Consider the following 17,640-nt stretch of genomic DNA (forward strand, 5'->3'; position numbering starts at 1 on the left):
GGTAGTATGAGCCAGGTGTCTGATGACATTTCCAACATTTTTCCAATTTGTTCTTGGACATTCTTGCTATTCTTGGGGGGGGGGGATGCCACCTGTAAAACATCTTATACAAATTTTCTTTATATGCTGTTGACATTGTCATTTTATAATTTTGAAACCACAATTTTTGCCATTTCTCTAGATCCAAAATTCTTCCCCCAAGCAATTATTGTTTCTTTAACTTGTTCTTCTTCTAGTTTAATTTCTAATAAATATCCATACAATTTTTAATCACCTTTTCATCAGTACCTGTCAAAATCTTATCTAAATCAGTACATAAGTCATAAATCATAGAAACCTTTTATTTTAGAGTCTTTATCATACCTTGAATGTATTTGCGCATATGAAAACCAATTCATCTTTATACCTTGTTCCTCTAATTTTTGTATAGATTTAAGTTCACCCGTTTCATTCAATATTTCACCATATCTGTTTGTTTCTTTTTATATATTATATATTATACTAATGCTTTTAGTATTTCTTGTTGCTCAACAGTAAGATTGGCAACATATAAATTAATGAATAGTCATTTTTAATCAGTAAACTCTTGGGAAATAATTTAAGGTATAGAAACTGTTTTTATGTTTATACTGAATACAGAATCACCATTCCATCTGTTTACAGGCAGGAAAGAAAGGGCATCTTAAGAAGCTATGATAAATATCATGTGCACAATTAAGAAAGTAAAACTATTCTTGAGTGAAGCCTGATTCTTAGTAATACCTCATTAGCTTCATGCAGCTTTCGTTAGAAGTGGTTTACTACTGCCTTAATTGGCTCACATGTGAAAGGAATTGGTTCTGGAACCCTTACCCAATTATTTTAGATATATTACACTCAGTTATTGAAGCTGTAAAAGTATTAGCAGAATATTTGATCCTGAGTAAGAAAGTACAGCGAAAAATTTTTTTTGCCTTGGAAACATAATGATATACACCTAAAAGGCAAATAGGAATTGCCTTTTGAGAAAGTCATGACAAAATTCTTCAGTTATTCTAAGGATAAAATGTTTATTTGAAAAAAACATAAACTTTTTAGATGGACAAATTAAAGAAGTATAAAATAAAGCGGTATAAAAATTGGAAGCATCATTATATTGTTTTATATAAAATGATGGCCACCAGTACCTCCATTGCTTTCCAGTTGTTACTGAATACAACACACTGTTGACTCTAAAGCTGAGACTTTGGGAAATTTAAGTTCTGCAGAATCTGGCAAGCTACAGATTGCCCTCCCTTTCAGGTACAGCTGCGCCACCTGCCACCTCTAATTTTTCTTGTTTTTTTCCTGCATTTTTCTACCTTTACAGTATCCTTTTTTGAAATTCAGTAAGAATTGCAAAGTGATATCTATCTACCTTATTTTCAGTAGTTTTTGTAATTCTTATTATCTGGAAAGTAAAACAGAAGACATTATTAGTGATGTTTCAGTGTTTAGAGTACTCACATGGGCATTTGATTAGCTCACTGTCCTTCTTTTGACATTTACAGAAAAAAGAAATGAAGGAAGAATAAATTAATCTGATACCAAAATAAAGTTTTATAGTTCTGTTGCACTGAATGAAACAAAAATCTTATTTTGTATACCAATTATTCTATGAATAATTTTGCTCTTGTCGTGCTCCAGTTGTATATGGATGATTGTTTTGAAATCCATGGTTGATTTCATGTTTGCAAGAATAACAGTACTTATTTAGCTTGTTTTTTTCTCTGTTCATTTTTTTACCTTTCATGATCCATGCCAAAATGGCAGGGGTGTCAAACTCATGGCTATGGGCTGGATGCATCATGCATGGCCACACCCACTCCCATTTTAGCAAAGGGGGGAAAGTTGCGATACATCATGTGATGACATGTCATTATGAGTTTGAACCCCTGCAATATGGCAATATTTGAGCATATGTAGAAGAAGTATCTTCACAGCATTATATCAGGGTATCATAAACTGTGATTTTGGAAGTTGAGTATCATGATTACATACTCTTTTCTCCCCTTAGCTTCTTTTTCTTATTTGAGAAATGACTTTCTCCAACCATTCAGTGGATGGCCTGAAGTACTTCAAACATGGTAGAGATTGAGGTATGGATATTGGTCCCACATTTCTCTTCCTGATGCCCATATAGTCAACTAAAAGTCACAGTAGAAACAGTAGAAACTATATCTACATTTTTGTGAATATATACATACTGTACATACATACACACACACACACATACACATACACACACACATATTTTACTATACAGTCTAGAACCACTTGGGATTCTAGAATGCATGAAGAGTTGTACTCAAGTATATGACACAATTACATATTTTTTACTTAAAATATATAGTGGCTGAGAGAGTAAAGGGCTCTACACAAAGCTCATTTTCCAGCCATCTAGAATTTTGGGGGGTTTAGCTGAATTCTGAAGAAACCTCAAAATTTTACACTAATTTGGGGTGTCAAACTCAGAATTTTGATTTAATGTTAACGAATATCTGAAGTCAGTGAGGGGAGCCAGATGGCCATAGCTTCATAAACCATGATTTATTATATAGTAGAAGGACTGTTTAGACCAAATGTAGATGTAATAGTGACAAAGTATATAGATAGGTAGGACTAACCCAAACTATAGGCTTTGGTTAATGGTTTCCTTATGGCTTGCTTAACTATATAGAAGCAAGTGCATTAGTCAGATGGCTTGTGACAGAGATTTTGCTTCAAAATTTGCATCCTGTTTTTCATTTTCATGAAACTGTTTTAATAGTAAAGGTTATCTGAACTGTACATATTGTGGTTTTCTCATTCAAGTGCATAAATTCACAGAACTAAACTATATTTTCTAGAATCCTCACAATTCATTTCCTGTTGAGAACATGTATACACCTAGAATTGAAACTGTTAGGGCTCTTGTATGCATGGACGATTGCAGCTTCACAACAGTGACATTAGTAGAACTTTAATCTAAATTTAGACACTACAGAACTGACATCTGGTACATTACAGCAGGCTGTCAGAAAGCACAGGGGGACAAACCTGTGCTGCACTCTGACTGCTTACTAGTGAATATTAACACACTCAAAGTATTAAAAAAAAGTCTACTGTCCAGTTTTTTTTCCATAATTTTTCACTCAAGCTGTGTTTGGTTATAATATGGCAGTGTGAGAAGTTCCTTGTAAAAAAAATAATGATTACATCATACTACTTAACATTCAGCTTCTATATCCAAGAAGGAATTATATCTTAGTTTTCTAACTTGGGAATAAGATACCAATGCAACCCCATTGCTGCTAGATAAATATGGATCATACAGTGGCTTAGTATTTTTCACTGTAAAACACATTGTTCAGCAGAAAGATAGATCATTTTTTTTATGGCAAATGGCAAAATAGGATTATAGTTGCAAAACAATATAAGTATAATTATATAGCAATTAATTTCTGATAATTGCTTTTTACAGAGCCATTTGATGCCCTCCCTTCAGTACTGCTGGTGGGAAGATTTCATGGGACTCCTTATTTACAGAGGCTTTGCCCTTGTGTATTCAGGGAGGTAAAAACACTTGCCCATGTCCTCAATATAGTGTTTTTTTTTCTTTTATGATGGTCTGATGTGCTTTGATTCCTAATCATCTCTAATTTTGAGAGTCATACTGATATTTTTACATTTATTATTTTTATGGGATGCTAACTTTATATGTAAATTAAGTAAAGTTCGGCACCTGATCAAATGCTTCTCACCCCTGAAATATGTGATTAGTTCATGTTGTCAATATTGCAGTGATAAGATATTCACACTGGTTTTGGCCTTAGTGAAAACTGTTCTTGGGAGAAATGATAAATCTAACTTTTTCTCTCTCATTTTGTAGTTAGTTGATTAGAATCAGCAGTAGTTAGCCTGCCATGGCTCTTGTCTTTCAGTCTATCCATTTGTTTATCCTTAATGTTTGTAAGCTTAATAAATCAAACCTTCATTTCTGTCTTTTTTGTTGTACAGTTGTGAGATCTGCATGAAAAGTAGTGTATATCTGCCTTCTGTTCAATTCTAAACAAAGTACAGAATTCCTGTACTGTAATTAGATCAAAAGAATTTACCACTTTTGCAAGCTGTAGCCCAGTTTAAAAATATAATGAATATTGACCACTGAATCAATACTCCAAAGTAAACTAAATCTTGAGTTTTAAAGAAACATTATTTCCAGAAATAGGTAAAAGCAATGAATATTTTAATGTTGCCTGACTTTATTTCTGGTTCCCTGAATGTGCAGGTTGTCCCTTTTGAAATACAGTTATCTTCCTTTCTACAAGTTATGCAATAATTATATGAAGAATATCATTAAATAGCTGCACAATTCTATGGCTTTCCTGAAGGAACAAGCTTTCTCTATATACTATGGATGGGTAATGTCTTCCATATGGAAACATATAAATCTAGTATTTTGACAAATTTGAGCCAAACCACAGCTGAATTGAAATGTTCCAAGGAAAATGTATACCTTCTACAAGGAAAATGTATACCTTCTACAAGGAAAATGTATACCTTCTACAAGGAAAATGTATTCCCAAAATAACAAACAAGTATATTAATGTTTGTACTTCATTAATTATTAATAGTGTGCAAATTAGCAACTCTAGCATCCTCTGGGGAAAGTTTTTACCCCCCAAACCGAGTTACATTCTTTCAGCCATTTTGATACCCCCAAGGATTTATATTATGAATGAGGGCCTATAGGTATCCACAGCAAGCCACAACATTGTGTTATTTGTGCCATGTCATGCATTTTCTTATGTGCTCCCTTCCTCAGAAAACACCTAGTTTAGGGTCTAGTACAAGGATCTTCTAATTTGGCAACTTGTGGGCTTCAACTCCCCAAATTCCTGAGCTAACACGACTGAAAAGAGGAATTCTGGGAGTTGAAGTCCACAAGTCTTAAAGCTGTCAAATTTGAAGACCTCTGGTCTAGTAGATTTTAGCAATAGGAATCTCCATCCTGGCATCCAAAATTGACATAAAACCATGTATGCTCATTTCTGAATAATGTTTCTTGACTTACAACATTTAGTTCATTTCATGGTCGTTCAAAGATACTACAGCACTAATAAAAGTTACTTATGACTATTTTTCACACTTATGACCTTTGTAGCATCCCCGTGATCATGTGATCTGAATTCAGATGCTTGGAAACTGGTTAATATTTATGACCATTGCTGTGTCCCAGGGTCATGTGATCCCCTTTTGTGACTTTCTGACAAGCAAACTCAATGGAAAAAACAGATTCACTTAATTACCATGCTACTAACTTATCTACTGCTTTAATTCACTTACCATCTGTGGCAAGAAAGGTTGTAAAATGGAGCAAAACTCACGTAACAAATGTTTCACTTAACAACAGAAATATTCGACTCAATTATTATCATAAGTCAAGCATTACCTTGACAAGGACTACTTGTATACAAGGAGCTGAATTAGCAGCTGAGAGGACTTTGTCCACTTCTTCATGTTCCACGGGCTCATACTTCCATGGTCACCTTGAAAGATGTGGCTCCTTCCATTCCACACATATTCTGCTTTAAAACTGGAGTCCAGCATGCAGCAATGAGCAACTTTGTCTGCCAGATTTAAAGCATGTTTGCCACAGTGACCCTTTAGGTGAACTTTGATATTAACTCCCTCTGACAGGGTAGACCAACTCACTAGAAACAGGGCCATCAGGCAATTATTGGCAGATGCAATAAGAATTAAGAAATAGTTAAATTTCACCACCCTTACCACTATAAGGTAGGCCCTAACAGCTCTAGCTTGTGTCTGGTGGTCTTTATTCCTTGTTTTTCACCAGTGGTGAAAGCAGCTTAGCAAATGAAATGCTGGTATGACTGTAGCTTGACTTTGCTGTGTTGTGTGCTTAATCTCTGCTAAAGTAGAACAAAGTGAAGGTGCTGCTGACTCATAACATCAGAAAAATCACCTCTAGGATTAAATGCATCAACAGCTTTATATATGGCAAAAGGGAACCAATTTGGTCTAATAGTTTAGGCATCAGGCTAGAAAACAGGCGACCACAAGTCCTAGTATTTTAAATATGAATGCCAGCTGGGTGACCTTGGGCCAGTCACTCTTTCTCAGATGAACTCATTTCATAGGTTTGCTATTGTAGGGAGAACAGGATGTATTGGATATATTTCCCAACTTGAGTTATTTGTAAAAATAATAAAGGCAGGACACAAATAAGAAAAATAAAAGATATGACAATATATTGTTACATACTGATAGTAGTGGAAAAAGACTGTTGCAGTAAACAGCATAGAATCAGCTGGAAGGGACCTTGAGGGACTTCTAGCCTAACCCCTTGTTGAAGGTAGGAGTTCTTATACTATCCCAGACAAATTATTATCCAATCTTTTCTTGAAAACTTCCAGCAATGGAACACCTACAATTCTGGAAGGCAAGCTGTTCTATTGATGTTGACAAGATGTCCCACTGATACTACCAGTTCATATACAGTATATCTGAAAACGTTTCTATTGAGAAAAACTGACCAAATACTGATCCCAGAACAGTCTTCTGCTCTGGATTCTGTTGTAGACTTAGGGAGCAGAATCTAATGTACCAAAGCCTTTGGGTTGCTTTTTTCATTTCAGAATTTATAAGCGATCTAAGGTAAATATTAATTCATCATCACAAAACAAAGTGATTTCATTCATAGTTTTCCTATCATTTCAGATACAATGCTCCATTATATCTTAAGGTCTATTAAGTCCAATGTTGATAAAGCAGATGAATCTGGCTGAAGAACAAAGCATCAATTTTGTAGTAAATTTGTGGAAGATTTCGCTAATATTTACTGGATTAGAAATCTGATTCTTTGCTACCATTGAATTGGATTATAATCTTTGCTAGGTTTACTGTTGAGGCTGCTCTTGCCCACAGCACTATTAATTGACAGCATTGCTGATTAATTTAACATTGCCAACTAATTAGGTAGCAGAAGCCATTGTTTGTGGTACTGTTCAGGATGAACACCGTATTGGATTGTCAGAATTTATTAGTCTTTCTGCCTCTTACTAAAATCCTCCTGAAACTGACAAACGTTTGCTATTTTTTCCCACTCAGTTTTGTCTGGCTTGTTTCTCTGAAATTGTTCTTGTGGCTTTCAGGTTATGGTAGCTTCTTTTTTCTCGATTTAATGTCAGGAATTTATGAGCTATCTACATTGGGACTATAGGTACTATTCTGTGAATAAAATGCAACATTTTTATAATTTTGGTGAGCAATCTCTAAGCATACAGAGAGCAATTTTGGTCTAGTAGGTGAGGTACTAGGCTAGAAAGCCAGGAGACCATGAATTCTAGTCCCCCCTTAATAATAATAATAAAAAAGTCAGCTAGGTAAGTTTGAGCCAATTACTTTCTCAAAGCCCAACTCGCCTGACAGAATTGTGAGGAAAATAGGAGAAAGAAGGCATATTAGATATGTTCACCACCTTGAATTGTTTATAAAAAAAAATAAAGATGGGATACAGATAAAATAAAATATTAAAAAGTAAGTGCTTTGAAAATCAGTGGTTCTTAAAAATCAGTTAAGCACTTTTAGCTTTTAAGATCAGGCCAATATGCTAGTTTGTCTTGCTTTGACATATATTTTGTAGAGACTTTTTGTACTGTATTTACTGGAATGTTTCTTGGTAACATTTGTTACAATTCTAATGTTGCAGATGTGCTTGAAAAAGCAGTCACATATTAAATGTACACATTGCTTCAATCTGATATTAAGATAGAACTTTGATATTTAATCCTATTGTTGCAACTGAAATAAGTAGGTCTAATAAAAGAAAATATTTGTAACTCAGGATTGACATGAGGGATCCTTAGTGCTCTCTGAGCTTGCTTGTTTTCTTGCAGACGTTTCATTACCCAAACAAGGTAATATCAACAATGTTAGTAAGGAGTGCTATTTGCTGTCAGTTTATATTGTAGTGGCTTGCCTGTCAATGTTGGTGGTCTTAGAGATTCTTTGATTGGGCTGTTTGCTGTTGGCTTCTTCAGCAGTTTCTTGATTGGGGTATTGTTTACTTGATTGTTGGTCTGATGATAACCTTGGAGTTAATGTATGCTGATCTGGGTGCTGAGTACTGGTGGAGAAGTGCTGGAATCTTTTTGTTCCTTTTTGGGCTGGTGATAAGTAAGTCTATTTGTTTCTTGTGACACATGGTTAGCTTATTTGCCTGCACTGCAACTAATATGCCTCTGTTCTCTTGTTCTAGGAGCAGCTTACTGCCAGTTCATGGATATGTTGTTCCCAGGGTGTATTAGTTTGAAGAAAGTAAAATTCCAAGCGAAGCTTGAACATGAGTATATTCATAACTTCAAACTTCTACAAGCATCATTTAAAAGAATGAATGTGGATAAGGTAAAGATTCCAGTTTATGCAGAGCTGTGTATAATACTATTCTATTATCTATTTAATAGAAAAAGGATGTATGAAATTGATGAATGGTATAAAAGTGATGGCTCCTTTTATAGTAGCTAAAATAAATGTAATATTTCATTGGCTAGGTAGTCCTGTAAATAGATATATTACATTTCTTGTTGAAATTATGTAAATTATATCAACAAGGACTACAATTTTTGGAGGAGGAACACAAAATTTTGTATAGTAATACTTACGTATACTATTTGGTATTACACTGTTGTTATTAGCATTTGGAAACATTATTTTTTATTGAAATTCTTCTGTTGGTATTTTAAATCACTGATCTGCCTTGTTTGCCATACAGGTCATTCCAGTAGAGAAATTAGTAAAGGGACGTTTCCAAGATAACCTTGATTTCATACAGTGGTTTAAGAAATTTTTTGATGCTAACTATGATGGCAAAGAATATGATCCAGTAGAAGCTCGGCAAGGACAAGATGCAATTCCACCACCTGATCCTGGGGAACAGATCTTTAATCTGCCAAAAAAATCTCATCATGCAAACTCTCCTACAGCAGGTATTTATCCACGATTGTGAACGATTACTGTTTACAGTTGTAATTTTTGAATAGTATGTTAAAAATACAACTTTATTAACTTCACTAACTTTAAAGGACAATGGCTTTTTATCCACATCACATCACATAACATACTGTGATTTATGGGGCACTATCATGCCCTCTAAAATATATATAAAATGTGATAGTACAGTTCCCAAATAGAGTTTAAATAAAACTCTCTCTTTGGTAAGAAGAGTATATTTATCCCAATTATGTTGTTTTAGGATGAATCATGTTAGGTTTTCCTCTGCCCAAACCTGATTTAGATCTTTCTTCAGCATACACGTGTAAACAAGTGCACTTCTGTATGTAATTGTGGCTCATACACATGTTCAGTGTTCGGTTACTGATGTAGCAGCTGTAGACAGTAATATTTTCCACATACTGAAATGACGAGGATAGATTGTTACGGTATTTTTTGTTTTATTTTCTAGTGAATTATTTGCATGTATATGTTACAAAAGAGCAATGTATAATAAAATTATATTTAAATCTAATGATCTATTGTAAATATTTTGGCCTTTTGCAGACTGGGGGTTGGTTTCATTAGCATATTAAATCTTTAGTTATAAATTTCCTGAAATCCTGCATCCTTAAAAGAGGAGCACATTCTTAGCTGCTGCTGTTACTAATGGGCATATTAAAGAAATGGGATGCATGGCATCTCCTCTTTACTTTATAGATTCCCTCTTACTAGAACCTGCTGGTGTAATCTAGCTTTATAGCGACCCTAATTGGGATTGGAATTTCCATGTCTAGGCGAAGTGGTTATTAGGTGAATTGCATCCCTTAGCGACAGCAGTTTCAGTAGTCCCAGTTGTGATTGTTATTCCAGGATCATGTCATTGTTGAGGGAGGATCTCAGACTTCTCTTACTCTGCTGTGCTTGCCTCCCTTCAACTCTCCCTGGTTGCCTATCTCCACCCCACCTCTGCCCTTTAGCCAGCCTGCATTCTGCTGGTTACTTCTGCTGACATTGTTGATCTTTGCCATCTTTTGCCTTCTGTTGGGTTCTTTGCCCTTGTGCCATCCTGGCCCCCAGGCTCCTGGCTTCAGCAGTCTCAGCTCATCACACATTACCATGTGTATTCCCAATCTGCCTACCAGGATTCTGTGCACCAAATGCAGTTTGCTCTTTTCTTGTGGCTGCCAATTAAGATCTTGCAAAACAGCTGCTTGTTCTGATGCCTCCCGGGAAGCAAGCAAAAGCAAGGTGGGTGCAGATTGGGGTTTTAGAGCTAGAGCAACCAGGGCTGGCTGGCGGCTCCCTACTTTGCACAGCGTTGGCATAACTCTCTGAATCAAGTCCTTGCCATATGCTTTGCCAGCTTTACTTTGAATCTTTTCAGGGGTAGGGTAGGGATCTTTGTAAGGGCTGCATGCTAGGGCAGTGCATAAAGTAATTATACACATGTCAACATGTATAAAATTAAAGTTCCATTATTTTTCTTTGTTCTTTGCCCATTAGGCCTAAAATAAAAGTCTCTGGTTTTATCTTTATATTCTCTTTAAGATCTTCTCCAATATTTGTTTGCTTTGTCACATGTCCACCATAAAATGATAAAAAATTCCTTCTTTATATTTACATTTCCCACATTCATTTGAGATACCTTTATACTTTCTCGACAATTTGTCGCTGTTGGATACCAAATAGACAACATCTTATAAATATTTTCTTTTAAATTATAATTTAATGTGAATTTTTGACCTTTTGTCCACATATTCTCTCATTGTTCAAGCATTATATTATATCCAAAGTCCTTGGCCCACTGAATCATACAATGCTTTACCTACTGATTCTCTACATTCATCATAGTTGGTTTCTTAAGTGACAAGAATCTTGGTTCTAACTAATACTTTAAAAACTATTTTAATATATTTTTTCAGGTGCTGCCAGATCCAGTCCTGCATCAAAACCTGGCTCCACATCATCTCGTCCATCATCAGCCAAAAGAACACCGCCAAGCAGTTCAGTGTCAAAGTCTGATAAAGATTTGGAGACACAAGTCATACAGCTTAGCGAACAGGTAATATGCTTAGGCTACCAAATTGGGAGATAACTCTGCATGTGAGCAAAAGAGTAAAATCTAGTATGGTTCTAAACAGATAACCATAGCAGTTTTCAACAATTAAGCACTGGTTATTGCTACTTGGAAGATCATTACATCTTCAACCAATCACCTTAATTATTTTTATGCCAGCAGAGGAACTTGGGATGATAACAGGAAAATGCTTTGTAAACATTTAATCAAGTGATATTTCATTATATTATTATAGTAATTGTGTAACATAAATCAATGTCCTCTAAGAGTGCTTTTTTGCTACTGAGCACAGATAAAATCCTTGACTTGTGACCACAGTTGAGACTGGAATTTCGCTATGGTCATTAAATAACTCCAGCTTCCCCTATTGACTCTGCTTGTCATAAGCCCTCTGAGAAGATTGCAAATGGCAATCAGCTGGCCCCAGGATTCTGCAACCATTGTAAATACCGTATGTTGCTGGTTTTTAAGCACCCAGATTTTGATCACATGACTATAAGGATGTTGCAGCAGTTGTAAGTTAGAGGACTGATCATACATAATTTTTTTCAGCACTTTTGTAACTTCAAACAGTCATTAAACAAATGGTTGTAAATTGAGAAGCATCTGAATAGCATAAGACCACCATTTTAAAACTTGTCCAAATGAGGTTAGAAAATATCTTTGATATATTATGGAGAAACATCGAAGTTAGAACAAAACAAAAATGAATTCTTCAGTATATAGTACAAATTTGTTTCCACTTGTGTTGAATGCATGTGAACAGAATGTTTGCCTAGCAATTGTGCAGTTTGTATGATTTGCGATATAAATATAGAGTTACCTAAATGTTTTATTTTCACAGGTACATTCATTAAAACTTGCACTTGAAGGTGTGGAAAAGGAGAGAGATTTCTATTTTGGGAAATTAAGGGAGATTGAGCTTTTATGTCAAGAACACGGAGAAGAAAACAATGATCTTGTTCAACGGTTAATGGAAGTTCTGTATGCTTCAGAAGAACATGTAAGTCTTCACAATCTATTTTTTCTCTGTACAATAGCATAAATAATGTAGCTTTAATGGAATTGGATAACATTCATATTCAAGGTCTTCCAATGTTGCCTTTCTCTGCTAGTTATTCCACAAAGTGGTTTTAGGTAGGGCACAGAATTTCTTTTCAGAGATTATAGTCCATAAAAGAATTGTGAATATTCTGGAGGAGTTGATACTGATAAGATCCAAAATTCAGACCAATAAATAGAGAAAAGTATCAGCTTACCATTCCATGATCCCCAGTGAATCATATTCATATTTGAAATTCAGTTTCCCTGTATACAGGTTTCAAGCTTTTTTACGCTCTCTCTCTCTCCTTCACACAAAATCCTAGCTTTAAATTAAAATAAAAATGTGAGTAATTAGGGAACAATGTATAAGACCCCTAATGATTTTAACACTCTCTTGGTGGTAAAGATTAAGAAATGTTGAACTCGCTAACATTTTTTTTAGAAACATAAGCAGACAGAATTTTGCTTTTAGTGTTTGATCAACTTTTGTTTATTTGTTTTTTCTCTCCTACCTTATATAGGAGAGCCACACAGAAGAACATGAAGGTGAAGAACAGGTTCATGAACAGCCCCAGCAACAGGAAGAATACTGACCATCTGGCACACTGGCTGTTTCTGATTTTCTGTGGGAACTTTCTTTGGAAGAATGGAATGTGTGTGGCCTCAGACTTGAAACCAATCACTCTCTGTCTGCCATTAACATAAATGTACCATACTGTGTCAGCCAACTTGCCAAGATGTGTTTTGCAGAAGTCTTCTATCGGCGTTTGAACCTAAGAAGGTCTGCAAGCTTTGTTCCCAGTTTCTACCACTGCAACGTCACTATCTGGCTGCTTGAAATTTGTTCAGCTTTTAAAAATATATATATAAATATAATATATATATATATTTATTTTTCCTTCTGTCTTAAGTATGAATAACATTTGTAATTTGTTCAAAACTATTTATATGGGCATCTCTTAAAATAAAATACTATTCAGTTAGGTTTCACATTTCATGATAATTCGGTGCACTTGGACATTACTTTGGACAAAAGGCAAAAGTGGGAAATAATTGAAATAGACAAATTCAAGTAATTTCAAATAATTTTCCCTAATTAGAACAAAAGCACACATGCTAGAGCTGTAATGTTTCTGATGTCATAACCCAAAGCATGCTAGAAAGCTATACAGTGTTTCTTATAGTATTGGAAGATGCATACATGCCTGCCTAATCTTTCTTTGGACACTTCCTTCTTCTAGAAAGGTTATTCTTATTTCAATTCTATATTCAGTGTTTTGTCAATTTAAGCATTTATACCGATCTTTACAGTATATATGTCTGAAGATGCCACCTATATTCCAATTCCCACTGCTGGCTACACTGATTATGAAAACATTTATTTTTTTCTTCTGTGCAAGTGTTGGGCAAGTCAGAATATTTACTAGCACAGTTACAGTTTATCTTCTAAAATCTTGATATATCTTTTTGGAATCTAAAAATCAGTGAGTAACTCAAGGACACACAGATGCCAGGCCGGTTTCCACATTGTATTAGTGGGGATATCTTATCCAGAAAGAAAAGCTAATTATTATTTTAGTCCGGATCAATGGATTGGTAGCATGGAGAAACAAATTGCTGGATTACAGAAATATTCATTGCCATGAGTTCTATTAACTTCTAGTTAAATTTGCACTTAGATTGTGACATTTTTATAATTGAAATAAATCATATTAAAACATTCCTTATTATTTAAATTGCACATTTTCACATTCTAATTATGGTATTTTTTCCATTGTATTTACTGTTTTATATTTTGCTTGGTTTTAAATTGGATTGGTTATAAATATTCTAGCAAAAAACAAATAGAATTCAATGTACAGGTTAGCATCACTAAAGGTCTGGTCATAAGTGCTAGTTCTATTATTACTATAAATGATGTATTGCATCTTTCAAAGTTTCTTTTTCTCTGAAATTTCTTGCTTCAGAATGATACTTAATTACAGATCAGGCAGCATGTATTACAATCTCTCTAATCCTGTAACTCAGTTGAAGCATTCCATCTCTTCAGCTTAGAAGAATTAACAAAGCTATATATACTATGCCAACTCATCATAAATAAACTTAACACTTTCACCTTTCCTAAAAATAAATCTTTTAAATATTTTCAAGGAAAATGATTTGTCTTGGCAGGCATAATCAAACTCATAAATAGCATTATTTTTTCAAAAACTGTCATAATAAAAAACAAATCCATAATCTTTATTATTGTTATGCCGCCTCCAAAATGTTTCTTGTGCTAAAAAAAAAAAAAAATCCCCAGAGGAAGTCATTATTTTTGAACACTCCCATCGCCATTAATGCAGTCATGTCATATCTCTGTTTCTTTTTCCTTCTAGGAAAACTTTTAAAATACTTCCTTTTGAAGCGCTTTTTGGGCTTTTCGAGGTTTGTTTCTGAACTGCTCTCATCCAAAGCCTCTCTGCTCCCCAACCTGTCACATAGGAATATTTTGTGTCCATGGGAGGAGAGTAATGTTTTCTACGGTCCCCTTTGTATGACTAGTCTACGAAGCATTCCCTCCCCCCCCCCTCCCCCCAATTTGGAGATGGGAAGTGGCTGGCTTGGGAGACAGCAGGGTAATAGTTTAATATAAAACCTGATCTGCTCAGTTGTGCTGAGGGGAGAGAGAGAGACTCTTGGAAGGAAAGAGGACCCCCCCTCCCCTGTGGTGAGTAATCCTGTTATTCCGTTACAGTTTTAATATGCATTTGCAATTACTTTTACTGAATAGCACACCATAAAGCTTTGGTTATATATTAAATGTAAACTGAAAGGAATGTAAACATAATTATTGTTAATTATAAATAGATAATGACATAATAGATGCAAAAAGGTCTTATTCAGATGTACCAGTCATTTTGCATTACCTACCAATTGTCGCATGACAGAATATACTTTTTTTTGTCTCTGAATATGTGAATAATTTGATTTGCGTTTATCTTTTTACATATTTAATAAAAAAATGTTACAATCTGTCTTGCTAAAGTGACCTTCGTGAGATTCTGTGTTGGGTTTTATTACAAATGGGATAGGGTTTTTGACCTGTCAAATAAAATTGCTTCATAATCAAATTTAACATAATGTATACAGCATTTTAAAATTATTATTAATATTCATTTTTGGAGGGAAAGCAAATGTCATTGCTAACTCAGATCCAATTTAAAGAATTAAGTGATAGATATTCCACCCTGAAACAACTGCAAAGAGGCTGCAACATAAGGAGTCACTAATGGAGTAACCTATACGGATAGAAACACTCTAGGTATTGTTACTATTGCCAGTAAACATAGATGATAGACAGACAGAAGATACAGATATAAACACTCCATTATGACTACAAATGAGAACCAGTTTGGTGAAGTGGTTAAGGTATCAAGTTAGAAATCAGGAGACTATAAGTTATTAGGCATAAAGCCCTCTGGGTGACCTTTCTCTTAGCCCTAGGAAAGAGGCAATGGCAAACTTCTTCTAAAAAAATCTTGCAAAGACAACTGCAGGGACTTGTTGAGGCAATTTCTGAGAATTGGATCTGATTGAACAGAAGAAAAGACTACAAGTACTGTAAAAACAATATATAACTTAATCCAAAGGCCGTGTGCATGGGAATTGAGTTTGTAAGGAGTCAGTCTATAATCAAAAATACTGTAAGCAAAGAGAGTGCAAAATTGAAGAAAGCTTATCTCAGTGTAATGATGTCTACATAAAGAAGGCACCTTATTTATATTTGTGGCTGTTGACTCTGCTGACTCTGTCATCTATTTTCTGAATAATTTGTTGAAAATGCCTTTTTTTGCTGCTAGTGAGGAACAGCAATGGGGGCAGGGAAAGCTGCACTGAAGAGACATTCCCATTTGTCTGCCATTCATTCTCCTTACTCAGTTGGAAGTGAAGTAAGAGCCAAGCAGATGAGTCAGGCCAACTTACTTCATGGCTTCTTGTGCTCCCCAGCTGTTTGCTGGAGAGCAAAAGGAATAGTGGGAAAGAAGGGCAGAGATATAGAAGAAAGCGGCAGCAATATGATATCTTATCTCAAACCCTGGTAAAGGATGCCTGATAATAGGAAGAAAGACAGAATGCCATCCACGCTTAGCAGAAACAAAGGTGCATTCTTGAGAGATCTTGCCAAATCATGTTCTGCTGTTTGGGGCAAATTGAAGAAGTGGCTGCATTGCTGGTGCAGCTTGTGTGACATAGGAGGTGCACTTTGATGCGGGCACCTTCTCGGCACTAAATTAACTCCTCCTCCAGTGCTTTCTAAAGGAGATGGTCTTTATTTCTGGTCCAAGATGGCCCATAGTACTTTCCACTATGATTACCTGATGAATTAAATGAGGCTTAGGCTGGCAATTTGATTGGAAACGGCAAGTCTACATTCTCTCACTATAGTTGAGAAATGCCTTTATCCACATGATGCAAGTCCTCGAGCACTAGCAAGAATCCAACACCTAGACACAAGAGATAAGGATTCTATCCCATGGAATGAGAAAATTGAATTTCCTTCCCTCTGGAGCCCATGTACTTCCCAGGACAAAACATACTGGCAGGCAGAACTCACAAACAAGGAACCAACCCCCCCTATAAATATTTCTGCTTCTGTGTTTAATTTATGGCTGCCTTCAATTCGGTCACTGTCTGTTTCATTGTCTGGCTTTTTGAATAAACTGCCTCAACTTCAAGCAATTGTCCTGAGTCCTTCATTGGACTACCAAGTTCAGAATCTAATTATAAATTCTAATAACATATCCAGGTCAACAATCTCTTAAAATTCTGTAGATTTGAGCTGGGTAAACAAATGGCTTGTGTATGGTAGTTGAAAGACAAACAGTACATTTTTAATTGATTGTGGCAGTTAAGAACACTGAATGATGACGTGCAAAATTTTGTAACGGGAAACTGAATAGCAACAGCAATTGAATGCTATGAAAGACACAAGAAGTAAACAAAGATGGCCACAGTTTGGGTTGTATTGTGCAAATATTGACAACACAATCCCATCCATCCTTAACTCAAAAATAAGCCTTAAACAGGTTTTGTATAGAATTATAGAATTTTATTGAAACTGCTGGGGCACTAAAATATACATAACAAAGAGAAGCACTGATGTTACTGTTTGGTTTATGAAATATGAAAAAAAGTTTTTGCCTTCCAAACATGTAACTTACTGAAAAAAAAAAATCAGTAAATTGTTGCCTAACAAGGAACATCTGCCAATGTGTTTTTTCTTATAAGAAGCTCATCATTATTGCCTTGAATATGTCTGGATAATATCAGAAGCAGGAAATTACAAAGCTAGCTTTTCTCACTGAGGAACCGAACCTGAACTCTTAACAAAAGAATCCATTCAGAATGGAAAAATGGTATTGCAATAAATGATGTCTCTTACTGAAACATACATCAAGCCTAGCAGCATTGCTTTATATTCCACATTCTGGAGGTCTCAAATTTAGCAATATCATGTGTGA

At 35.2% G+C, this 17,640-nt stretch overlaps 1 protein-coding gene and 1 long non-coding RNA gene across 6 annotated transcripts in view; both read left to right on the plus strand.

The window, feature by feature from the left end:
• MAPRE2 (microtubule associated protein RP/EB family member 2) overlaps positions 1 to 15,163 on the plus strand; it is a 57,214-nt gene extending 42,051 nt beyond the window's left edge. For 4 of the 5 annotated variants that reach the window (XM_026699236.2, XM_026699233.2, XM_026699235.2 and 1 more), the window contains 5 exons: positions 8,282 to 8,427; positions 8,795 to 9,008; positions 10,938 to 11,077; positions 11,937 to 12,095; positions 12,658 to 15,163. In XM_026699236.2, coding sequence (XP_026555021.1) covers positions 8,282 to 8,427; positions 8,795 to 9,008; positions 10,938 to 11,077; positions 11,937 to 12,095; positions 12,658 to 12,729 — 731 coding nt within the window. In that variant the 3' untranslated portion in view covers positions 12,730 to 15,163. The remainder of the gene's footprint in view (positions 1 to 8,281; positions 8,428 to 8,794; positions 9,009 to 10,937; positions 11,078 to 11,936; positions 12,096 to 12,657) is intronic. The other variant, XM_026699238.2, reaches the window with a different exon arrangement.
• Positions 1,156 to 3,600, plus strand: LOC148126378 (uncharacterized). The gene is made up of 3 exons (XR_015743194.1): positions 1,156 to 1,281; positions 2,036 to 2,117; positions 3,482 to 3,600. It is a non-coding gene; the product is annotated as an uncharacterized LOC148126378 (long non-coding RNA).
• Positions 15,164 to 17,640: the final 2,477 nt, after the last annotated feature.

Source organism: Pseudonaja textilis, chromosome 3, assembly GCF_049901715.1.
Source record: "Pseudonaja textilis isolate UNSWEBS1 chromosome 3, rPseTex1.2, whole genome shotgun sequence".
NCBI lineage: Eukaryota > Metazoa > Chordata > Lepidosauria > Squamata > Elapidae > Pseudonaja > Pseudonaja textilis.